At 40.6% G+C, this 26,044-nt stretch overlaps 1 protein-coding gene across 2 annotated transcripts; it reads right to left on the bottom strand.

Moving 5' to 3' along the window:
• Window positions 1-313: 313 nt before the first annotated feature.
• slco2b1 (solute carrier organic anion transporter family, member 2B1) lies at window positions 314-26,044 on the bottom strand. Of its 2 annotated transcripts, none has more exons than XM_040038486.1 (15): window positions 25,825-26,044; window positions 23,458-23,562; window positions 22,294-22,431; window positions 21,855-22,017; window positions 21,252-21,476; window positions 19,236-19,334; window positions 14,083-14,213; window positions 8,744-8,840; window positions 8,348-8,512; window positions 8,058-8,247; window positions 5,867-6,011; window positions 4,659-4,819; window positions 4,240-4,304; window positions 3,557-3,677; window positions 314-3,154 (listed from the first exon to the last, which is right to left on the bottom strand). In XM_040038486.1, the coding sequence occupies exons 2-15, from the start codon at window positions 23,521-23,523 to the stop codon at window positions 2,995-2,997; spliced, it is 1,926 nt and encodes a 641-aa protein (XP_039894420.1). In that variant the 5' UTR covers window positions 23,524-23,562; window positions 25,825-26,044; the 3' UTR covers window positions 314-2,994. The 2 variants fall into 2 exon arrangements, with proteins under 2 accessions (XP_039894420.1, XP_039894409.1); XM_040038475.1 differs by having other exon boundaries at window positions 25,898-26,044.

Genomic DNA, 26,044 nt, shown 5'->3' with positions numbered 1-26,044 from the left:
AAATTATGCTGTTACTCCCAATGCTGTCACATATAAAATACAATGAAAACTACAGTTATTCACAAATATTTCTAACAAACGAGCTACATAAAAAATCCCCAAGGTGTTAGGACATTAAAAACAAAAAATCAATAAATTTTGAAACTTTAAAGTGGATTTAAAAATGGAAGAAACAAAAACAAATCAAAAGTAAATGCTCAGAAAAACCGAGTTGCTTTTTATTTGCCAATTTATCTTTTACATAAAAAGCAGTAAACAATGTACACATGTGCACAAATCACATGTGGAAAAATGAACACAATAAACACACTTCAACATTAAATGTGTCAATTAGTTTTATTTAAAAACATACAAAAGAAAATTATGAATTTTGATGATATTTTATGATATGATATGTTGTCCATCACATTTCGATTAGTGCTTTAGTGATACTGCTCCACTTTATTCTAAAATGTTATATGTTTCATATATTTTTTTATAAAGCCGGTGTCCTTTATTCACTGTTCAATTGGATATAAATATTTACAGAACAGCGTTTCGAGTATGAAAGGTTATCATACAAACACTTAAACGTTCAGCACAATATAATTTTATCAAACTTGTAGAAAACAGTTTATAAAAAAGTGACAAAACACTGAAGACATCTCGCTGGATTAAATTCATCAAAACTCGGAAAATGTCCACGGGATCCGTTTGTGCCGGAAGAATTAAGTTCATGAATTCACATTTTCATATAAAAAGAGCGGTGTGGTGCCTTTTTGTACTTTCTGTTTGTTTGCCATCCCTCTCTCTTTTTTAGTTTCCCTTCTTTAATCTCTTTGAAGTCTTTTCGTGACTCCAGAATCCTGTCACAGTGTTCTGGTAAAGTTGTAGTTCCCCCATATAGAAAACCTTTTCTGCTCAATATAGCTCCATATTTTTTTTCTTGAGCTCCACTAGAGTAGCATTGCATGGTTCACAGTTGGCAATAATTGTTATTTACCTCATCCTGGGCTCTGGTTCAGCCCTCAGTCCACCCTCTGTCTGAAACAAGCTGGCCTAGCTGCTTTCTCTCTTCAAGATCACAGCATAAATACATTCACTGTACACAGGGATGTTTCTCTTTTATTTCATTTCCAGTGAAAATGATGATACACTAAAAATATTCAGTGATGAAAGCTGATGGCTTCCTCATTAGTGTGATGTTGAAATTAGAATTCTTTTGACACATTTAAATGTGAAAGTAAAAGTGAACATGAGATTTAAAGGAATCTGTGCTGGATGTAATTTAACTGATGTACAGGAAATGATATAATGACCACATTTTTCACACCTGAAACTTGTTCCTATAGTGATGCTTTTGCAGATGTATTATCTTTAAGACCACAATCACATTGATCTGTCAGAGGTAACAACTGTATTCCAATTGTGTGCACGATTCACAGTTCAAAATAAACTTTCGTTGTCTCATACTCGGTTGTCGTGCAGCCACCTTACTGAGCTGTTTTAGCTCCTCCCCCTTTAAGACAGCTTCAACTGCTCCTTGTAAACAGAAAGTTTGACTAGCAGGTAGGCGGAGCTTAAGTGCCTGAGATGACCATGTTAGGGATATCGCCTAATGGCGATGTCACACAGATCCAAGAGTAGAAAAAACTGTAATAAAGTGAGTATTTAGAGCAGTGTACAGCCTGAGCGTTAGAGTCACAGGGATCACTGTGAGTACACTGAGCTCATTATTAGAGAGTTTACAGGTACAGGTACTTTTGATAATTACATCTAAAAAATGTAATTAAGCCTTCCACCACCAGAGGCACCATTTTACCAATGGGTCTATTAACATGTCTTTGGAAGCCTGCTGTGCTTTTAATGTTTAATTTTCCTTGTTATGCCTTTGCTTTTTGTAAGCCACTATTTTAACCAAGGCTGTGTTCTTAATGGTTAAATAAAGCATGTGTTTGCGAGACAATTTTTTGTATATCAGGCAGGTGCACATATACTGCAAAGGTCTACTTTTACAATGTGAGTATTTTTAAGCAGCACCTGAGGGTGTCAGTAACTTACTTCACCCCAGCCCCACAGGCCTAAAGACTGCTTGGCAACTGCCTGGCAACCACCGTTTGGCTGTGATTCATTGCTGGAGTTTGCTAGCAGTCAGTGAAAACATGTGAAACATGGAAAATTTCTGCTTGGAACTAACAGTTCTTTGACATACTGGTAAAGATTTATGGGTTTGATTAGATAAGTCATCTCAAAACAGGAAATATTATACATGCAGAAGAAGTGGAATTTGGTACAGTGGTGTCCCACAGTGTAGTGCTAAACATATCGTTACATGTTGCCAATGGCAACTCATGTGTCTCCCTATAACGTGATATTTTTTCCTTATTTCCATGCCAGGCAAGTGTTACTTTAACTAAATTTCTATAGCAAGAAAACATTATATTTTGATCATTTACCTATATATATAGATGTGCTTAAGTATATGATTGCATATATTATGTGCATCCTCACTTCTGGCTACAAAAACCCAACAAAGGGGAGGCCAAAACACTAAAGTTGGATAGTCAAAATGTCAGGGGTGACGTCACAGTAGTTAGGGCGACCTTTTTATGTAGTTTATGACTTCATCAAAGACAAATAAAAAAAAATCTTGAAAAACAGAGTCCCGTGTTACTCAGGTTATTAGTTTTGGCACGCAGTTTGGGACTGATATACTGCTCAATGGCCAAAAACTAAACATCGTAAGTGAAACTTTACATAAGTATATACTGTCAGTCACATTAAGAAGTTCTATCTAAAAACAAGAAAACCATTCTGAAATGTTAGCCATGATGTATAAACAAAACAGTGATAAAAAAAATTCTTTTTGCCTTATAATGCAAGCACATTGCTCCGTTATAAGTGAAGCATCCACCACACCGAGTAATTCACTGCTTAGTGGCAGTGTCCTTTCAACCAGCATAGAAAAAAGCTACCTATGCAGTCTCAGTGAAAAGTGTTTTCTCAGAATCCACTTCATGTTATCAGTTCTTTTTCTTTGCCGTTCTCTGATATTTTCTGATTCACCATCTGGTAATCACTTTCCTGATACCTGTCTCTTTTCCGCAGGACGACGATTGTCAGCAGGTAGCAGAGCAACCCCCCACACACAAAGACCACCTGCAGTCCCAGAAACCTGAATACACAAACAGGTGGTTATGGTTTTTTTATGGTTGTTTTGATGGTTGGGGGCTAGTCCGGGATGCAATCAGATGACAGAACGCTTTACAAAGCAAGAAATCTCTACTAAGAATGAGAAAAGTGTGATTCTGTGCTGGCAGTGAAATTTTTAGCCTTTATAGCTGCAGAAAATGTGTTCATTTCAGTTGTTGTTGTTTTTATAAGGATTATGAAATTGTTTAACTCTTTTAAAAAGAATTTACAGCCTGTCTCACAAAATGCATCACAATATTTATATAAATGACAATTTAACCTTTCCTACTATGAGAAGGAATGATTGCTGCATTCATTTCAATAGTCAAATAAACTTAATGACCACTTTTTGTATTTTGTTAGTATCTTTAAATGTTCCTTTTACCTGCTTCTGAAGCGCTCTAAGTTGTAGTATTGACAGGAGGTCTGCTTGCCACATTTCTTGCCCCATAAGATGCAGGTGGTGTCGATGACACTGCCGTACAACACTGGACCGGGCATGAATGCTGTAAACAGACCAAGATGAATACTCAGTTAAAATCATAATTTTGGCCCCAAATTATTATTATTTTTTAAATAATTCATTCATTTGGATTTATTTATGTCAAAAAGTAAACAGTGCAGCCTCTATGACAGGTGGATGGTGACACAGGTGGCTGTAGCTGTTAGCTGTCTGCTTGGCTTCACTTTGGCTAACTGGAGTCCGTGACCATGTTTGTGCTGTTGGAGCCGTTTCGAGCATTTTTAATTTATCTGACCAGTAAAATGGCCACTGTGGTAATTGTACGAAGAGCTTGTCCAGTAGGTCTCAGCACTAGTTTTGGTGACTGAAGTTTGAGGATTTTTATCTTAATGTTTCTTTGCACTATGCTGTCTTGTGCAAATATAATCATATCTGGCTCCAAAAAATAAAAAATAAATAAGATGGTAAAACTGATTCTTAACATTGCCAGAAACCAGTGTATGAAACTGCATCTAAGCATATAAGCATCAAAGAAAATGCCTTCAGCAGGTCTTTGAGTTTAAACACAGACCTCGTGTCACTGGAGAACGTATGTGATGACTTACCGAGGACTCTGAACAGCATGTACTGAACTCCCACTGCGAAAGACTTATCCTCTGGAGGTACCTCCCTGCAGCAGAGACATCACATTCATGATAACGAAAAACAGGCTTCCAATAGCTGTTATTTAATGGAGTAGGCAATCTGCAGAGAAATCTCTAGATTCTTCACATGTTTAGAAAAGAAAGTAGTACCTGACTGGAATGTGAAAATATTTGTCTAAAGGCTACAGATTGTGTTAAAACAACAACAATTTGTCATGTGACTCTGTAGGGAATGAAAGGCAGCTTTACAAGTTTTTCTTTTTTTTTCATAAAACTTTTGTTTTGGTGTCCTTCCTTTAAATTACTTAAAACTGTTGCTAATGAAAAGACTCCGACTTAAGCATTCCCCATTATTTGACATTATATTATCTTTTCCATACCTGAGTATCATCATGCATGATGGTGTCTGGGAAAAGGCGGCGATGAAGGCAGTGAGACCCAGCAGGACCACGAAGGGTAGGAGGAGATGCTCACACCCACTGCCACAGCTCCGAGGTAAGGCGAAGCTGAGACCACCGACACACCGGCACTCAGTGTATTTCTACAGAAACGCACATGCAAATAGATCTGTTATTTGTACAGCTTTTTTTTTTTAAGTAAACCTGTTTGCATTTTATTTCCTCTCTTGTACAAAGTAATTTTTAAATAATGAAGTCGGTGTATATATAAGTATTGCCGGTGCCAGTTTCATCATAAAGTCAGAAACGGTGCTTGGATTAGAAATTGATTCATTCTGTCAGTGAATAACTGAGTTCACAAAATCATGGGAGGTCAAAGGTTGTTAGACCATTAGGGTCCGTCAAACCTACAAAAAAATGTTCCTACAGTGGGAGAGGTTTGGGAGAGTTCTGCAACATCTGGATGTAGAATTTCTTGCACATCTGGCCAATTACTCAAGGTCCCAGTTTAGATTCTTTAAAACCAGTATTTTTACTTTCACTTTCATAGGTAAATCCACAGACAGACTGGTAAAATGAAAAGTGGGACACTCATACCATCGCAGTGACACAAACACATGACACTCCTAAAGATACCACCCTGAGTGGGCCCCTAATCCTTTCTGGCAGCACACACTGAATTTAAGCTTAACATCTGTAATAGTGAGACCACCTTGGAACAGCTGTAAGCTATTAAAACTCAAGGATACAAATGAAATAATAATAATGATAAACTGGCAGCTAAATTTGCTTCTCAGTGCAGTTTATTGTGGTCTGTTTTCTTTTAGGGCCTTTTCCACAGAATGTTCAGGCTACACAAATATCAACAAGATGATGGTGTGTGTGTAAGAGTCTGAAATAAAGCCAGCGTATATCTAAGACTGATAGAGAAAACGAAACGTTTCTGCCGCCTCCACATCTCAATGCCTCATATTCTCAAGGAATGTGATGTCACTGATTTCCTAAGAGCACAAACAAATGAAATGGGAACTGGCAGCAAACCACCACAGAAAGCATGCCAGTTCCTTGTGACTACACACCACTTGAATTTAAATTTGAATAGCAAACAGAGCTGAGCCTTATTCACAATGTGAGATAACAGATCGGTTCACAGGAAAAAATTTCTGGAAAGATGATTAACTGAGTCTTACCACGACTTTGCTGAAGTTGTCTGTTTCTACAGATTGACAGCCAGCATGGCAAGGAGACCTGAACTCCATGCCGTCTGAACCACAGACCGGGTTAAACGCCTCCTCAGAACAGTGACAGTTAGAACTGCACTGCAACAAATCATAGCTGAAAATACGAACACACATTTTTATTAACATTTTAAAGGTGAATAAAGAAGCTGTAGATGCCTACAATAAGCATTATTAACATATATTCTGAATCATTTTATCAAGTTCATCTGGATTTTTATCAAAATGAGATGTCAAAGGCTTTACTAAGTATCAGTTACACAAAGGTCTCATCACCAACAAAAGAAAGGAACCTGTAAATCACGCCTTTTGCACTGTAGCAGTTACAGCAGTGAAGTAAACTGGTGCCAAAGGTAAAATTGGTTGCCACCAGTGGTCAAATGAACCATTTAACTGATGGTTGATCAGTGGTATCCTTTCCCTGAAACTATATAAATAAGCATATGGGGTTTCTGCTCTTGCTCTTGACGAAGGCGGTCGCACTTTTCTCCTCTCCCTTATCTTCCCTGCTTAGCTTCTTATGTCCTTGTCTTGTCTTGTGTTTTTACTTTTCCCTGGAACACTCTCTCACAGTCTGTTCTCTAAAGCCTAAAAGAGGAATTATGGATTTGATCAACTGGTCTCTGAATGCAATTGACACCCCTTTCTCAACGAGAAGTCTGGGCTCAGGTGAGCCTGACTGCTGAAGATATCTACCTATTTGGAACCATGGTAACAGGGTTCTTGCTGATCGGAGCTGGCTTGGCCCTGACTTATCGAAGAATTAAGAAAGCGGAACCGGCTGTTCAAACCCCCACAAGGCTGCCCGCTGGGATTGGAATGATGGGACGAGGCGTGAGTTTCTCAAAATGGGCTCATTGAGTCATCTTGGAGAGGCTACGGCTGCCGTGAACACTCAGAACAAGACCACTGAGTGAAAAACTGGATTACATCTGGAGGGGCCAGCTCGAACAACACCTTTGAGCGCAAATTCGATCACATCTTGGGGAAGTGCACTGCGGTCGTGAGTTCTCAGAACCTGCTCTTTGAGCAAAAAGAACGACAACATCACAGAACGCAAGTATGGCGAAGCTCGCGGCTCTCCAACGGGAGATTGAGAGACCAGTGTTGGACTGTAGAACTGCTTTGAAATTCATACGAGTTGTTCGCACTAAAGTAAAAAGCACCATCACTTCATGCGGAGACCCTCTCGGCGCCAGCTGTGGGCTCAAGGCTGGAGCTGAACAACAACTCCCTGATAACGACTGTGTTTAGTCTGTTCCTTCCCATTCCATGCAAGGCCACCTGGGTTGGCTGGAAGACTGTTTACTTAGCCTGGCAGGGCGAAGGACACTGTCTCAGCTGAACTCTGGACACACACACATACACACATATACATATACACTGATATGCACACACTCCCCCCCTCCCTTTCCAAAAACGCCTTCGACGCTTATTCCCTTCCGATCTTGACGGTGGATCAAGGAGACCAGTGCACGCAGGCCCGGATGTGCTGTCTACATCGGCGGTCTCTCACCCTTTACCCCCCCTGTTGCTTGTCATGTGTTTCTTTGGTGTATTAAGAGTTGTTTCATGTGCAGAGGTGTTTTTCTCTGTTCTCAAACTGATCTCCCTGTTGGAGCTCAGTCTGGGGGGAGTTATTTTTTTCTCCTTATCTTTCCTCATGTGGTGCATTTTCCATTGTTATACCTCTCTGACCTGTCTTCCCCATGTGATGTTTTGTGTAATGTATGTGTGGTCGGAGGGTAAGATGGCGCCGCCATTGTGTGCAATACGTCGGCAGCCTTATGAAATTTCCCCTTGTGGGACTAATAAAGGTATATCAAATCAAATCAAAATCAAATCAAATTAGTTTCTGCCATTGCTGGTAAAACAACCTCACAGTCAGGAGTGAAATAAGTTTTGCACTATAGTACATTTCCCTGACATTAGTTCCCTAACAGTGGGCAACTTAGTTGTTTTATTTAATCAGTAATTTACGTTTTATTAGTTCGAGTTTTCACGAGTTTGTGATATTATAATAAACAAGTGAGAACATTTGTTTGCCATCTATGGTACACTTAGCTCCCTGTTAAGGTGAATTTGTTCTGAATATACAATAAAAAATATAAATCATGGATTTACATGGTAACGGGACAAGTACCTGTTGTTAGAGACCCCAGCAATGTTCTGTGTGGGACAGCCGAGGAACAGCATTGGTAGGGCAGTCAGAATGCAGAGAAGGATGGCTGTTGTGCACAATTTGCTGGCGCCATTGACTGAAAGATTGAACCGTCGCATCAGAGCTCCACCCAGGACGGTCCCCAGTACCGCCATTGGGATCCCGACTCCTCCTGCGAGAAATCAATAATTCAGAAAACAGAAGCTTCATTTTTATGTCCACAGCTTGATTCCGCTGTAACGACTTTCATGGCACTATTCAGGTCCTCTCACCTATCATCATGGTGGAGAAAGAGGCACTCTGGCTGAACTGTTTCTCAATGAACTTGGCCATAAAGGTGGCAAGGCCGGACAGCAGAGCTGACAAGTTCACCAGAGCCAGAACCACCAGCAGGTAGATGGGATTTCGCAGCGTTCGCAGAGCGATTTTAGGAAAACCTGAGGGAGGTGTACAGTATGACTGAGGATTAATATGCATTACTAAGTTTCTAATGGACAAAAAATAGCACTTAGACTACCGGTAATAGGTACATAGACTAAAGAGCATAAAATGCTGGATGAAGCAGCTGGATGAAGTAGCCCTTGCTGCTGTTGACCTCTTTTAAATTGGTTGACACCCTTCAGTCACCTCAGCTGGACAGGAAACAGAAGTGGAAATAGGACTCTTACTTTTGAGGAACTGAATGAGGGTAGGTTCCTGTCGTGTGTCTGTCTGCTGCTGCTGCTCCTTACTTTCTGGTTCGGGGTCAATGTCTTCTGGATCTTCCTGCACAAATATGGAAAGAATATCACATGGCAGCCTTGTTTTTCCACTGTGAGATGTGAAACCAGTAAATGGAAGTTTACATTCATGAATCTGTCTGAGGCTTTGGATAAATGTTTCCTGGCTGGTTCCTGGGAAATGCGAGTTACTCGCAGGCATGAATTATTTAATCTAAAATCTTGACAAATGCCAAGATTATTTGAAGAACGGTTTTTGGAATGGAGACTATTTTACCCTGTGGCAGATAAAGAAGGCGTTTGAACCTTGAGATAAATCTACATTCCCACTGTAACCACAGGCCAGGACTGGATAGTGGAGCAACAGTAGGGTGATGTGTACTTTGAAAATGTACCATTACTGCCTAACCAGCTGTGACTGATACTATTTATTGACCCTGTGGTGGTCATTTTACAATGTGACGGACCCTAAACCTGGACCAGTGTGATTTAGTAGTTAGTTGTTCCCCTCCAGTCTGTTAGACTGCAGACGGTTTTGTGTCAGAGAGCACAATGACTCATGGGTGTGTTAATGTTCAAGTTGTCAGATTAGCAGCAGTATTATCATTGCATGTGTTTATTCCTGCACAGTGCTGAGCATAGCACACTGTTCAAAAACAAGAAGTGAAAGTGCAGCTGTGCAGTCTGTGAAGCACATGCTGCACAGGTAAGAAAGAAAAACTGTTGCGAGTCTTTTTGCCACACAAATTTGCTACAAAATGTTTTATTCACCAAGAACCTTGTTTGGATAAAATCGGAAAGCTTAAATACTCTTCTCAACTTCACAAATGTCTTTGTGTGGGCGGGAAGGATCCAAACTGGATACTGTCCAAAATATCTGGGTCAGGGCTGAGCTTCCAGCTCCCTCCAGCTAAGTAATGAGGTGAAGATAGTAGGCCATAACACACACACAATATATGTATATATATATACATATATACATACATGTGATACATGTGAGTAATTATTGGCCAGTTTAGTCAGTAATTCTTCACCAAACTCAGCAGAGAAACCTGGTTCAGTTCATGGAGTCGTCACAAAAGCCTTTCACTGCTGCAGCTTTTCAAACAAATGACCGAGTCTGTTCCAGACTGTTGCTCAACAGTGATTTATCTCACACTAAGTGCAAAGGTTTTATTTAAGCACGGAAATACTTTCAGTTTAAAATCTAGTCAGAGTTGTGCTACAGAGAGTTACGTTTCATTAACAATAACATAATTAAACAATGAAATATGTGAGAAAGACTCCATCACAAAACTGAAATAAGTTTCATCATCTAACCCTTTAAAGGTTAAAAAATGCTTTCTTATGTGGGGACAAGATTAGGATGCAGCAGTGCGCAGTGTGACGTCTAAAAATGAAAATTTACTTAAAGCAGCTGTGAAGATAGAAGAGTTTCCTGCTGTATAGTCAAAACTATTCTGATTGGTCTGTTCTGGCTGGTTTATGGTTCTTACCTTGGATCTGATGGACAGATCCCTGCTTTAATCTATAGACAGTAATCTTTTACCCTCATGCAGCATGTGGACTTTGTTAGTTCGTCTTTAGTGGCTACTTATGCAACTGTTCTAAGGAAGGTCCAGGAGGTCTTTTTAAATTTTATGTGATGCAAGTCTAACAGTGGAAAACTTCCAAGGCATCAACTTGAAGTTTTCATAAAACACCCTGCTGACATTAACACAGTTATTACATCTTCAGTTTTAGAGTGATCTGATTTGCTATCTCAGAAGAGTCTCTTGCCTGACCACTTCTATGTAAGGTTTAGGTAGCATGAGCAGCAGGAAATGTATGGTACTGTTGGGTGTATTTTTCTGATGGACTGAAATTTAATGTCTCTATATATAAAACATACAGATTTTGTTTCAATTTGTTAGATATTTTGCTTTGTTCTGCATTCTTGGACAGTCCAGGTCATCTCGAACCAGCTTGATCTGTTTGATTTTCCTGCAGTTGGATGAACTCCTGACCTATCAGTCCAACTGCCTTTGCCTTTCTACAGACAGGCAGTTTGTCAGTAGATCAACTTTCAACAGCTAAGAAAAGATTTTTAATTCAATAATTGAAATAATTAAAATCTCAGAATTTAGCCCAAAAAGTTATTTTTAATTCATCATGTATCTTTCTACCAAAACATCCTGGACTGGAACTGTCCAGATCCCTTCTTTTCCCTGACTGACTAGTCTGCTTTCCTTTTTTCGTTTTTTCTCACAGCTCTGAGAGTACAGCATTAGCACTGTGTGCAGCAATAACAATGAATCAATCATTTTTTTCACCAGCTTCATACAGGCAGAGTTCGTCAGTCATCAGCAAAACCTGGTTGGATCAATCTTCAAGGCTTGATTTTGTTTCTGTTTCTTATGAAATTCACATGATTTCTTGTTGACTGCATTTTCCCCTCTTTACCTTATTTGTGAAATGACTTCACTCTAACTAAATTGCTCAAATTTCAAAAGACCAGTCTTTTAGCTTCGGATAAACCACAGATCCCCTCTGAGTCTAAACTGCCAAATGGAAAAAAGTCCTTTTCCCCATCAACAAAAACAAAGCAAAACAAAAGAAACCATCCAACATTAGATAACTTACGGTTTGAAATCCATTCACATCAAGGTAGCCAGATTTCAAATGACATGGCTCTATTTTTGTCCGCTCAGAAACTCACTTTTAATGAGTCCAACCCTGAACGGTTAGAGCTAACATTTCAGATGGTAGATCTCTGCAAATACCTCTGACCTGATGGAATGAAAACAGGCTAAAAAATGTGACTGGGAGGCTTTCAGGCAAACATTTGGTCGAGCACTGATGTTTGGCAGCATGCTCAGGGAGTCTTATTCCAAGAAACTCTGTTGGGCAATTGGATAGTTTGTCTCATTTAATTGATAAAACATGTGCAGAAGCTGAACTTTCTCTTTTGTGTTGGGACTGAGCCAAAACACACAAAAGCAGTTTCACGTTTGCACTGGTTGAAGTGAAATAAGTTCAGCTTCACCAACAAAGCCTCATCTTATCCTGTCATTTTGTGTTCCTGTGGTTTAGAAGCAGAAAGTTTCTCTATCATAAAACATAATAACAGCATTGTGAGCTTTTTGCTTTCTTTAGTTAGTGACAGCTGTATTTTGCTGCATTGCAATTACAGATATTTTTAACTAAACGACTCATTTACCTCATGCAGTTTCTGACAAACAAACAAAGTACCCCCCCCCCCCCCCCCACACACACACACACACACATACATACATACTTACTCCCTATAATGACGACCATTAAAACCTCTTTGGATTGCAGGTCGGCTTCAGTTGATCATTATCGTATCCAGATAATTAAGATAATCACTCGATTTTGGCTGCTGCCATTAAGATGTTTGAGTGAAGAAACCACAAAGGTCTTCTTGAATTGATGAAAAGTACTGTGATATATTGGCTACAAGCCATTTCATTTCCTAGTTTTGATTATCAACCTTCACTCCTTCCTTCAGTGGTGCTTGTGTTTGCTGTGAGGAGAGAAGACAGATCTCCTCCTCTATCCCTGTGTAGAAAACTTCATCCCACATTTGTGCAGATTATTTAAACTAAAATTCATATTCATCATTTAGATAACAATAGCAGCTCTCGGGTGGTCTGATAAACTATCGTAAAATAAAAGTTTTAAAACTTTCCCACTGGAAAGAAAGCAATTATAAAAGGTCTTTAAAGATCCATTCATTGTCTTCTTGTTAAAAGTCAGTCACAGCTAAGCAGTGATTCCAAATTTTTCGGCCGATCGTGGCTCAAGAGTTGGGAGTTCGCCTTGTAATTGGAAGGTTGCCGGTTCGAGCCCCGGCTTGGGGCTCTCGGTCATTGTGTCCTTGGGCAAGACACTTCACCCGTTGCCTACTGGTGGTGGTCAGAGGACCCGGTGGCGCCAGTGTCCGGCAGCCTCGCCTCTGTCAGTGCGCCCCAGGGTGGCTGTGGCTACAATGTAGCTGCCATCACCAGTGTGTGAATGTGGATGACTGGACGTGTAAAGCACTTTGGGGTCCTTAGGGACTAGTAAAGCGCTCTACAAATACAGGCCATTTACCATGTTCGAACTCCTCACCAGCTTTGAAGCTAAGCCCAGCCCACCTGAGGAAGAAACCTATTTTGGTTGCTTTTATTCACTACATTGGTCTTTCAGTCATGACTCGAGGTGAGGGCCGGAAGCCAGTCTGGCCATTTAAATCTGTGTCCCGGTACCACATGTCAGGCTGCCAAACATAGCTTTGCCACATCTAGAAGCTGAATACCACTCATCATGAAACATAATTCAAAAAAATTCAAGTATATAGAGAGGAGCTGGCAAAATAACCAAAATAGAAGATAAAGAACAATGCATTTAAGTACCAATAGAAAGATTAGCTACTGGTGTATAGCTGGCGAAAGATGGAAAGCCACAGACAACTGGGGCGACCGTGGTTCAGGGGGTTGGGAAGCTCATCTGTAACCAGAAGGTTGCCGGTTTGATCCGCCAGCTCTCTCTGTCCTGGTCGTTTTGTCCTTGGGCAAGACACTTCATCTACCGCCTACTGGTGTTGGCCAGAGGGGCCGATGGTGCGATATGACAGCCTCGCTTCTGTCAGTCACAGGGCAGCTGTGGCTACAACTGTGGTTTGCTTGCACTAGTGTGTGAATGAATAGTAGAATTGTAAAGCGCTTTGGGTGCCTAGAAAAGCTCTGTATAAATGCAATCCGATATTAACTACAGATAATAAAACATTATGAAATATTTAATAAAATGTTCACTTGAAAAGCCACTCTCCAGCAGAAAAGTTCTATGAAAGACCTGTCAGGTGTATTAATCATTAATCAGATTGATATCTATTTTGTTGGTGGAACAAATGTACAAGTTTTACAGTCTTGCTATTTACGCTCTACTCAACAGTTTTTCTTCCCTAGAATAGAGTTCATCAACCTGTCAGAGAACATGAGTCACTGTGAGCCCCCTGTAATTATCTTCAGTTACACCTGCTACACATGCGCATATCTTGGATCTGTCTGGATTAATCACTAAGCTAGGGCGAGGCGATTATAGGTGTGTAAAGAAAAACAAAGTCAATGCATCTGATGTGCTTCAAGCATTAGCCCTTGAGTGGTGCTGGATTAAATGTTACAAATAACGTGATCTGGGATATTAAGGCCCATAACGGATGCTGACTATGTCCATGAACATTTTGTCTACATGTAAGTTCAATTACACCAACAATAACTCTTCTGTATTAGATAGGACTGACTCACCTCTTTGGGCATGTTTCTGGGGAAGAAGAGGTAAGGTAGTGCAGTGAGAAAGAGGAGGCACGAGGCTACCAGGAAGCCAAGCCACCATGCTCCCACCCAGCGCAGGTCTTTAGTGTCCAACTCGATCTCCTCTGGAAACAGAAGAGAACACAAATCATGAAATCCATGCAAAGAATCCATCCATCCATTGTCTTCCACTTATCAGGGTCAGGGGGGCCAAGAGGCGAGGTAAAGCCTGGACAGGTCGCCAGTCTGTCGCAGGGCTAACACAGAGAGACAGATAACCATTCGCACTAACATTCATGCCTATGGGCAATTTAGAATAATCAGTTAACCTAACCCCACTACATGCATGTCTGCGGACTGTGGGAGGAAGCGGGAGTATCCGGAGAGAACCCACGCAAACTTAACACAGAGAGGCCAGATGGTGAGTCAAACTTGCTGTTAGGCAACAGAACTAACCACTGCACCACTGTGTTGCCACATGCGAAGAATACGACTCTTTTTTTCATTTTATTTGCAGCTGTTTATTGCCTTATATCAGCCAATAAATTATCAATACATGTAACATAGGGTTAATTCACTGCCAGCCCATAAGCCTGTCATTCATCCAAGTACATATCCAAAAATTATTATATAGGGTGCAATATTTACGCTGCTTTAACCTTTAAACTCCAAACCAATTTGCAACCCACCTCCCCCTTTTCATTATACCTTCAAAGTAATCATGTGATATTAGTTCTCAGTGATGCTGCTCTGTTGTGAAATACAACCAGGTGGAAGTAATCTTTTGACTCCAGTAGTTCTGCCTAAAGTAATAATAAAACATGTATACAGAGACTGAATTTGCTTAAATTCATGAATCTTCTGATAGAAGTACGTCTGCAGGTTTGACTTATAACTTGTTCTTCACATTTGTAATATACAGTCGATAATTTAAACGCATACTTGGACCTAAATGGTGAAACAACTGCCCCCCAAATAACTTACTGAGCCAGTTAAGGGAAAAACCTACTGTACACATACTGTGCGCTTTATGGTATAACAACAAGTCATCATACCTCCTTTGTTTGAAAGATGCGTCATTTACACAAAAAAACAGAAGTCAGATGAAGCCTACGCTGGTGGAGTTCCATGTTTGGACAGCCATTGCTGTTATTTATAGTTAGGGTTGGTCATGGAGTCATTCCTAACAAAGAACTAAAACTGAATGCTTTTACAGTACAAGCTGAAATCTTCTTCCCTTTCAGAGGTTGTTCTGGATGAAACACAAACGACTTTCTTTTGCTTGGTAAAAGTGAGCTTCCCATAACTCGATCTTGCAAGAACCTACAGGTCCCTGGTTCTAGTGTTTTCACTGTGTGTAACTTCTCATTCAGTACTGTGTGAACGTTCTAAGCAAAATCTGATGAAAATTTAGATGCTAGCTGCCTGGTCAGCTTCACCTCAGCTAATTGGATTCCTTCACGTCAACCTCTGGCTCATGTTTGTGCTTTTGGACCCTTTAGGAGCATTTTTAATTATCTGAGCTATAATATGGCTGCTCTGCATTTAATTGTACTAACAGACCATCCAAGAAGTCTCAGCACCAGTTTTAGAACTTAGTATTTTTTTTCTTTGTTACTAGAAGGGATCTGTGCATTTGTGCAGTCTGCAGGTGCAAGAAGAACTTAGCAGTCCTAGAAATAAACTTTTTATCCAAATATAAACCAGCAGCCAACATAACATCAGCCAAATGTATAATTGGAGGTTTGAAAATACACACTAAAGAAAAAAAATGGACGCTGTAATTGTGTCTACATCCTAAAATTTATAGATATCAAGACACAACCTGTGGTCTGTAAACACAACTTTCCACTAATTTAACTGTGCACCAATGACATGCTGCCAATCTGAAACAAACGTCACTGCCCATCTAAAAATGTTCACTTGTTTTCCTTGATTTATTAAACCAGTTATGGCTTTGCTTATCGAGGGACACCAATGAAAATGGTTCTACCTATCTGTTTGTGGCTGCACCCATGACGATGAAGAACCTCTGCAGATTTTAGTGACATTCATGTTTGAATCGCCAAACAATGAAGGCTAATCCCAGTGGAACCTGATCATTGAAAAACTCCGTGGGAACTTTGCAAGGCTGTAATTACTGAAGATCAGGAATGAGTAACTCTCTTGGTCCTGCTCTGACAACAACAACATTCCAAAAATCTTGCAATGGACACCTTAACCTGCTTTACCTGTTTACTATATTAACCTCATTACACTGCTCAGTGTGCAGTTATTGTCATGTTAAGACTGCTCTGCTTTTATCTATTCTCTGACATTAGCACTGGTTCCAGTGGTGAAGGTTTCAAATAAGGCGAGTGTGACAGCTCTTATGCAGCAGCAACCAAGAGTAGAATTCCAAAATAAAACCCATTAATTGTAGAAAAACAAAGACAAATGTTTTTGTTTCCAAAACAAAAACAATGCTTTACAAATTTTAATCTATTGTCCAATTACTGTCCTCACTATCAATCCAGCTGTTATTGTTATTATTATTACTATTTCACAGAGTAGCTGACTCTTTGTAAAACTAAAGAAGAAAGGATGGATAAACATTAAAAGTTAAAATACTTTAGTTATCAGAAAAATCTGTTGGTTCCTTAATTTCATATCTATTTATTACATCTCCTGTGATCCTAAATGAGTGAAAGAAAAAGGAGGAATGTATCATCAAAACTGCCTAAACGCATTTAAAGTTGAGCTTTTAAGATGATAAAAATACTTATTGCTAATGAAGCACATGACTGCTGGTTAAAATCTATAATTGGGTGATTTTGGTGTTTTATTGACAAAACTTTATAGAAAAACAGGGACAGTTTGTAGTGTGTGCAGTAAATGTTTTTTTTAATATTGTTTCATTGAACATATTTGTCCTTAAACTCTCCTCTGAACATATTTAGTGCTTACTCAGCGCTAAGTTGCCTGAAGGCTCAGTGTAAGCCAATGAACCTACATGCCAACTGTGTTACAAATCAAACCACATCAAAAAAAGCTTTTCATTTACTAGTCCACCAACCACCACCAGTGACATATTTAAGTGTGTCAATCCCTAATACAGATTACGAGGTGACAGCTTCAACTTGCGTGTGTGCTGTTTTTTTTTTTTTCAAGGAAATTAAACTTAAACATAACTCTCCAACCTTAGCACCACAAATTAAACCTCAAACATACATTCATGAAGCAAAAGAAAAGCGCCCTCAATTTTCCACGTCCCATCCTGGTCCCTGGTCCCCACAAAATAAAATAAGATATACACACTCGCACACATTCTCCTCTGTATGTTTTTACTTACAAACACAGAATTGATGCAACATTTTACATTTTTTCTAAACATGCAAATTGTTAAACATGTTGTGTGACGGCACATTCACTTTCACAATCTGTTGGCCCATGTACGCATTCCACTGGGAATGTTGAAACAAGCAAGTTATTGTTTCAACAAGTCTGTAAAGAGACTGTAACATCATTAATCATGCAGACGTCAAACGACTGCAATGCCTGATTGAATGTCACGAAACTCTCACTCAACTTAGATCAGAAACGAAACCTGAAATATGAGCAGATGTAGCAGAACTATTGATCCCAGAAATGGTGGGAGTTAGCCTGTTAGCATCCAGCACATTACCAGCTAGCCACTTAAGGTTAGGGTCACACGTTAAAGCAAGAAGCTTGGAAATGCAATGTCACAAACATGAAGTAATCCTGTTTCTTTTCTCATTACTAGTTTTCAAAAGTAATTAGTTGCTTTGTTACTTAGTTACTTTTTAAAAACATGGGTTAGGGTTAGGATATGTGAACCCTGAATATGTATTAAAGCGATAGACCTCCCAGCCCAATTTTATTGTTTCTGCATAATCCATCATATAACATTGAATCAAATGAAAATGTTTGTTTTTAAAACTTGTTTTATGAGTTTTAATCTTTTAACTTTATGCATCAAGCAAAAATTAAATCATATATAACAATCTTTGACTTGAAGAAATGTTTTTAACATTTAAAACTATTTTCTGCATATTCTAGCAGATAAAATAAAATAATGTTTCGTGTTTACACTCTTTCAAACAGATGCAAGTAAAACACAATTGGTTAGCAGGAGTGGGGCCGGTGACTGATAATTAGTATGACTGGTTCAAAGAGCTGACTGTGGAGTATTTAATGAAATAAATATAATAGTTTCACTGAAAACACCTCAGATCCTTGTCTGAACATATTTCTAATCTGGATATCTGCCCTAAGGCTGAAACTTTCAACAGCAAATAATCTACTACGTCAGCTACAAAATACCAGCTTACACCTCCAATTACGTCTGGCTGAGTGTGAAGAAAGAAGAGGCAGCAGGAAACCCGCCAAAACATGAGAAATGCTCATTCACGAAAGGCTTCACAGCTTGATCATTTGTTGGATGTCAGAGTTTTGAGTTCAGTTCATTTCTATTATTTGCACCAAATATCGACAGTAATGATGATGCTTCTTATATAAGTTAAAAACATAACAATGTATTGTTCCAAGAGACCAATGCCTCCAGCAGAGTCGGGTTCAGTATCTCCACAGCAGTAACTGCATAAAGTGTGCAAACACTGACAATCTCCCGGTGTGCTGAACCCAAATATTAATCTTTAAATATCATTCTTTGTTTCAGCATTGCTTTCTCATGAGTAAAACAGGATAAACTAGAACACTTGTTTTTAAACCGCCACCCTTTTGTAGAAATGTTGGCACGGCATAAACAGCCCGAGGACTGAGCGCTGCTGCACCGTTTCCAGTTAGCAAATACACAAAAACAGGTCATTAGGGTGTGTATCTGTTACAAAACCTGTCTGCGGCTTGATGGTCACGAGAACATGGCTGTCTTAAAGAACTTCCCACCACCAGTGAAGACCTCAGCCACTGTTTGCCAAACTGCATCATTTAAATATGATTTATTTTATGGGTTTTTATCTTTTGTAGAAGATTTTAGAGGAAATGACCCACATTAGTCAGCTTTACACTGTTTTTATTAACACCATGTTGAGTGCTCACATGCAGGAAGTCCTCCTTTCCTTTTAAAAATGAGTAAGATAAACTTTCTTTAAACAGCTGTATAGCATTAGGACAGTGTGTCTCCTCACCTTTGGGTACCTTGTCAAAGTCAACATAGAAGCGTAGCATGAGGGCCCCAGTGATGAATCCGAAGGCCGGGCCAATTGAGGTCATAGCAAGGAGGATGCCTGGAAGACACGATAAAAAAAACCCTGAGAAGATGAAAGAGACGCCTGCTGGCCAACGGGTTGACCCTGACCTTTCACCTCAAACATCACTTTGGAATACTTTACCTGCTTTTTTCAGGCGCCTCCGTCAAACACAAAAAAGATTCTGCTAACCAAACATTTCCTACCTCCTCACCATCACATAGACAGATTCATTATGAGGTTACAACAGTAAACATTATACATATGGAACCAGAAACAGCGGCGAGGTCTGTGAGGTGTTACAAAGAGCTGCATGTGGCTGCTGTGTCGCTGTCCTGCAGTTCTTCTTACACTCAGAGGGCTTAACAAACTTGAAAATGAGATAAAATGAGATAAAACAGCAAATTTGTTGTATGAAGCAATCTCACATTTAAAGAAAAGGTTTTAACATCTGAGCATGCCCAGCTTTCCTTACACCAGCGTGACAGAAAACAAAAGCAAAAGGAGAAGAAATCACACCGTGTCTACAAAATATGCAGCAAGGGCAGCATTTGTGCTGAAATTAGAACAACAATGGAGCTATAGTGAAGAAATTTCACATCATTATTAAAGACTTCCTGCCTGCAGGTCCCAGGATCCTAATTAAAACAGGTTTGTTGTATAAGCAGAGACGCCGCAGGCTAATGTAACTACAATGCAGCACTACAATCACGTCTGTTGTCACAGTGACTGTTCTGTAACAGGTCAGGTGAGCTTCTTGGACTTTGATGACCTCGGTCTCTGCTGTTATCGCCTTCTCATATTTTTATAACGCCCAGTTAAAGTTCTGTAATGTGAGTTGACCTGAGCAGAAAATCTTTCATGGCCTCAAGTGATCTGCTTTCAGTCTGTTAAATACAACTCTTGCCAATGTTTGCCTGATGGTTATGAGGAACAAAGGTATTTGTTACACAGCTATGATATAACAGTGGGTGGTAAAAGAAATGCAGTCATGCTGAAGAGCAATAACTGTTGTGTCTCTTTGGGTCATTCTGGCTTTGTCTTTGAATTAGAGGAAACTTCCCTATTGTTCATTTTCTTTCGTCAAAAAAAAAGTCCACCACAGAGACCAGAAATCTGTTTCAGCGATTGGGGAAAGTCTTCTGATTCTTTTCGTGTCCTGTCTCCGCCTCAAACATTCAACCTAACAATGGTTTGAAGCTGGAAGTGCGTTTGGACCCTTTTTCTTCGAATCAAAGACTCAACACTCCAGCCAATTAGAGAGTTTAAATATTTTCCTCCTGATCTGCATCACAGTTGGCAGTTCAGCGGGAATTACGTTTATCAGAGTGTTCATCCAGACCAGCCAATCAAAATCTTCTATGAGATCAAATTTCAGCAATCAGTTATGACCAGTGTTGGTATATGAGCTGTGTCTTAGATTGCAGTCATCCGTACTTCAACAACAGTTTCAAGTTTATCAGCTATGAATTCTTTGAAAGTAAAAAGTTTTTGAACACTTCAGAAAGTATAAGCTCATAGATGGAGGATACTCCTTAGTGGAAAATACCTGGTACAGATGTTAAGTCATAGAAAATGTTATTTTCTGTGCTCAGAGGCTCAAAACGTGAGAAACATTCATAAAATGCAGTACTCACTCAATGTGTATAATGTTCTTCTCTCCCCTTTTGCACAGTCGGGGAGTGTGTCAGGATACATTTCACTGCATGTTGTACTTGTATAAGTATGTATGTGACAAATAAAGAATCTTCAATCTAATCAGTAACAGTTGGTTAAATGCAGTGCACTAACACTGATGAGACACTGATGGACTTGGGACTTCACTTTGAGGAAACCCCCTCAAAAGACTTCTTGACGTCTTCATCTCAGGTGTATTGAACCTCTAAACTACTTAATCTCCCAGAACGTGACATCGGGACCAAATTGCGAGTTAAAATATCATTCTCTGCTTCCTACCGAGGTAGAGCGGGGAATTCCTTTTGCTTGCGTAGTCGTCGATGTAGGAGATGCCAAAGGGCTGGATGGGGACAGCTCCGACGCCCAACAGCAGCTGACCCAGGAGCAGCATGGGGTAGATCCCCTGCTGGGCAGGCGTCTCCTGTTTCAGGCAGGTCTGATTGTAGGATGAGGTGGTGACTGAGCTTTCTGATTGGCAGAGGTTGGCACTTTTTTCATTGGAGGCTGTTTGGAAAACAGAGAGACACTTTTAAGATTGTCTGAATTCAACACACAGATTTCGTTCTGTGCAAATAAAACTGAAAGGGAGAAGATTCAGTCAGAACTCAATCTATTTCTAATATACTGGCACAGCAGCTAATTAACGTCCCTTAACTGGACCTGTGAACTGTGTTTGTGCTGTTGGAGCATTAATAATCTGACCAATAATATAACTGCTGTAAGGTTACTGTGGTAACAGAGCGTCAGAGAAGGCTGAGCTCCAGTTAACCAGGAAGTATGTAAACCAGGGACAGTTGATAACTTACTCCACAAAATAAAGAACATTCAAAAAACTCAGGAGGTTCGATGTGTGCGTGTGTTTGTGTTTGTGTGTGTTCTCACCGATGATGCTCTTCGTGTAGTGGTACGGTTCACTCATGAAGTGCGTTACCCCCATCAGCAGAGAGGCCAGGCAAGCGAGCAGAGCTCCAGCGCCGATGTACCGTGGCCGATGGACTCGACTCCCAAAGAAGCTCACAAAGATGATGAGGATGGTGTTTCCCACCTGTACGCAGACACACAACATCCGTAATGTAAGACTAACATCAAAGATTTCCAATCCTGTCACCTTCAGGTTCATATTGAGGTTTTTGTTTGTTTTCATCAAAAGGACAACTAAAACATCTCAAACATAAAGCTTAGACCTCGTTCCGATTATCATTCATTTATCGCCATCTTGTATCGTATACTGGACTGTATTCTCAAACCAAAAACAAACTTGTGACTTTCTGAAGAGCCATGAATTCATTAAGCAGGAGTTCAGAGTCCTAGCTGAACTGACCTCGTTGAAGGAGGCCAAGAGCCCAGACTTCTGGCTGGATAGGCCATAGCGCCTCTCGATGGTGGAGATGGAGCTCTTCATGTAGCCCGACACCAAAAGCTGGGCCAGCTGCAGCAAACTGTGGCAAAACACAAAGAACTGCAAACAGAAGAAGAAGAAGACAGAAAGTCAGAAAACGTATTTTAACACAAGCTGCAGTTCCCCTTACGTCCACACGAGGCAACAAACTGACACACAGACCGACAGGCTGTGTTAAAACCTCTGAAGTCCAACTTTGCCGACTTAAATTCTGACATTTTCTTTTGTCTTTACTTCACACTAGTTACCAAACCTGCTAACATTAGCATTTGAGAATCTATAGGTGGTAACTTGTAGCTCCACCCACAGTGCGGAAGTAACCTGAGGGTGGTTACATCCATCGTGCATACTGAACAGTCTGTTTCTGGCTCAATTTCAGCACAACGTGAAAGGTACAGACAAGAAACAGTATTTTTCTTTGCCCTGAGCTCGTCCTGGGATCATGTGACTGGAGAACAATTCCAGGATGAAGCTCAGGATGTGAAGTTTCAGTCCCACAGGTTCCAGTGTTTAGACAGGCGAGCGTCTGAGGCCAGCTTTTAAATCTCTCCGCTGCCTGAAGGGATCTGACCTCTGACCTTGCCCACTTCTGATTTTACTGTCACAGGCATTGCTACAGCGCCATGTGATCCTGTGATCAAGTCATTGTGTTTCATTTGTTTTTCCAGACACTCTGGGAGAGCAGACTAACAAACCCAGCTGAGCGCTCTTCTTCATCACTTTAACCCTGGAGAAACCAGGTCAAATTTGACCCCATGGGTTCTCCAGGGTTAAACACTGAAATCAGATCTTTGTGGGACGAGCTGTTAGAGACAAGCCTTAACCACTGGAACATCTGTCTGACACAACATCGGCCTTTAACCGTTTACAGTCCACCGTTTTTACCCAGCAGGCCTCATACGAGCCCGGACAGGCCCGAGCACCACTCCCACTTTTTCAGCTCTAAGTTTGAAATAAACAATAAATGTTACAAATTTCCTTCAACTCATCTTTTCTTTCTTTCCTTTGTTGTATTCCCTTCCTTTCTCCCTCAGTCCCTTCCTTCTTTCCTTCCATCCTATCTTTGCTGTGGCGCTGCAGACAAACCTTGATGCTGTTGAAGAGACTCCTGGATCGAGCAGGAGCTCGTAGGCTTCTGGGGTCAGAGGTCATGTTGAGGCTGTTGACTCACACGGAGACTGAAGAGTGACCCTGTGAACCACAAACATGGGTGAACCTGCCATTCATCGCTTTTATTCAGCAGAAAGTCCAGCACAAACAGCCCGACACACTCATGCTGAGCAAACACTACCTTCTAGAAGTACTGAGTGCACACACACACAAAAACACACAAACACACCTACACACACACACACACAACCCCGTTCAGCTATCTTAGTGAGGACCTTCATTGACCTAATGCTTTCCCTAGCCCCTGACCCTAAACCTAATCATAACCTAATTGTAACCCTGACACTAAAACCACAAATTTGAAGGCATTTAAAGGCTTCAAATTTGTGAGGACTGGGTTGTGTGTCCTCGCAAGTGACTGTTGGTTCTCACAAGTATAGCAGAATGCAGATTTTGGTCCTCACGTACACACACAGGGCGTGTGAGTGTTTGGATATAGAGCTGCTGAGTAAAACGTTGATCGTTCTGAGGGTGATTTGACACGGCGTCACAGAGCAGCTAGGTCAGCACCACCTGTGTCACAGGTGGATGGTGACACAGGTTGCTGTGGCTGCTAGCTTCACCTGCACTGGACCTCTGGATGTGTTTGCGCTGTTCGAACCTTCTGCAGCATTTTTAAAGAAGAATGATAAAAGCTTTGGTCGGAGTGTTTTCACTATCATCAGCACTGAATGCTTATTGGCTCAGTTAGTAGCCAGAGTGCATACTTTGGATATTTCTTCATGTTGACAAATATGAATTTGCAAAATTAACTTCATTTTTTATTAAAAATGACCTGAAAAGGCTGTTTTCCCATTGGCTTCTGTCCAACTAGCTCTTAAACTGTCAGTGTTTCGTAGGACGCTTCAAGCAGAGGAACTGCATTCACCAGTTGACGGCACATTAGCATTCACCCTCTGGGCACCATGAATGTCTGTGAAGAAGTCATCACTTCATCCTGGACCAGTACGGTGGACTGACTGATGTTGGCACAGCCATCATGGCGAAGAGGAGTCTGGTTGGAAGCTTTTATTACGAAGGGCAAAGGACCAGAAGACAAATGTTGATGTTTACCAAGAAGGTCAAAGCTTTTTTTTTCTTTGAAAGAGTTTTTTCCCCTAAAACAGAACTGAATGTGAACAAAATTCACAAGAATGTGTTTGATTTGATTTGTGCTGTGTGACGTATTTCCATAATCAGGCTGAAATACAAAGACAACAACAACAGGAAACAGAGAAATTGTGGTAGAAGGAGGTGGAGATGACAGGAAGTAGCTTCTTATCTTAGACGTCAACCGATTCTGTGACAGATTTTATCTGTCAGAGCCACAAACAGACGACCTTCATGTTTGAAGATAAAACCAATGACCACCACCTCCACCCTCTGCCTCCACACAGACTTCACGGAGTGAGGTGAGATTCCTGATGGTTGGAATAATCTGAATGTTTGTAATGAAGGAAACATTTTCCTTTGGCCAGTTTTTCAGGTCTTCCATGTTGCCAGTTTTCCTCATCACTGTTCGTGAACATGCTTGATCTGAAGATTGCTGATGGTTTCCCCGGTGCCTCTCCAACCAAAGCCTGCTAAAATGGGATTGGTTGGTTTTTGTTGGACTACTGAAAGAAGAAAAATCCTTGAAGGTGTCAGGAAACGATTTCCAGCAGATGTCCTACAAGTCGGGTCAAAGACAAGGTCTTTTTTTCAGTAGATTAAATGTTTGACAGCCAGCACAGTGTTTGGAAACAAGCAGCATGGGATAATGAGTAACCAGGATACTGATAGCTTATCACACAATCAGGCCCACTCATGGCTCTGTGTACAGGCTCCTCACATCGTCACCACGTCCCTGAAGAACGAGCAAACTAAACCTGGGAATAACTAATGCCATGCAGGTCATGACATCATTGTTAACTTTATAATCAAGATTTAAATTAATATTTAAACACATTTTATGATTTCTGTTAATATAATATTAGTGCTATTGGAACTCTGTGAAACCTCTGACTGAGCCTGGCTGCTGAGCTCATTATGCTGGTCTCTGACCATGTTTAGCTCCTCGTGATCGCCATGACTGTAAAGGCCGTGTCACACACCAAACAGCTTAAAAATCCAGCTCCAAGCTCGAATTTATTTATTCCAACTAACAGCACAAAGAGTCTGCAGCCAGCTTTTCTCTGTCTGAAGCAACGTCAAGTTACACTCCTGCAACGCGACGGCTGAGCTGTCACACACACACACACACACACACACACACACACACACACACACACGTGGTCACTCACACACACACACTCGCGTACTCACAGCTTTAGTGAAAAGTCCCAGCTGTCCCACTAAAAGCCTGAAACCTCCCACAGAGAAAAACACTCAGACTCACTGTGTAGCTCGTCTCTCTGCTGCTCTCACTTCGCTGCAGCTCCGACTTTCTGTTCCACTCAAGCTGCCAACACACCTCCAACTCACTGAGAATAGGAGGAGACAACAGGAGCGAGGAGAGTGGTAGAGTTTGAACCCTCCTTCTGTG

This window comes from Simochromis diagramma, unplaced genomic scaffold (assembly GCF_900408965.1).
Source record: "Simochromis diagramma unplaced genomic scaffold, fSimDia1.1 OVJJ01000323.1, whole genome shotgun sequence".
Lineage (NCBI taxonomy): Eukaryota > Metazoa > Chordata > Actinopteri > Cichliformes > Cichlidae > Simochromis > Simochromis diagramma.
This window is presented reverse-complemented; position numbering and strand designations above follow the sequence as displayed.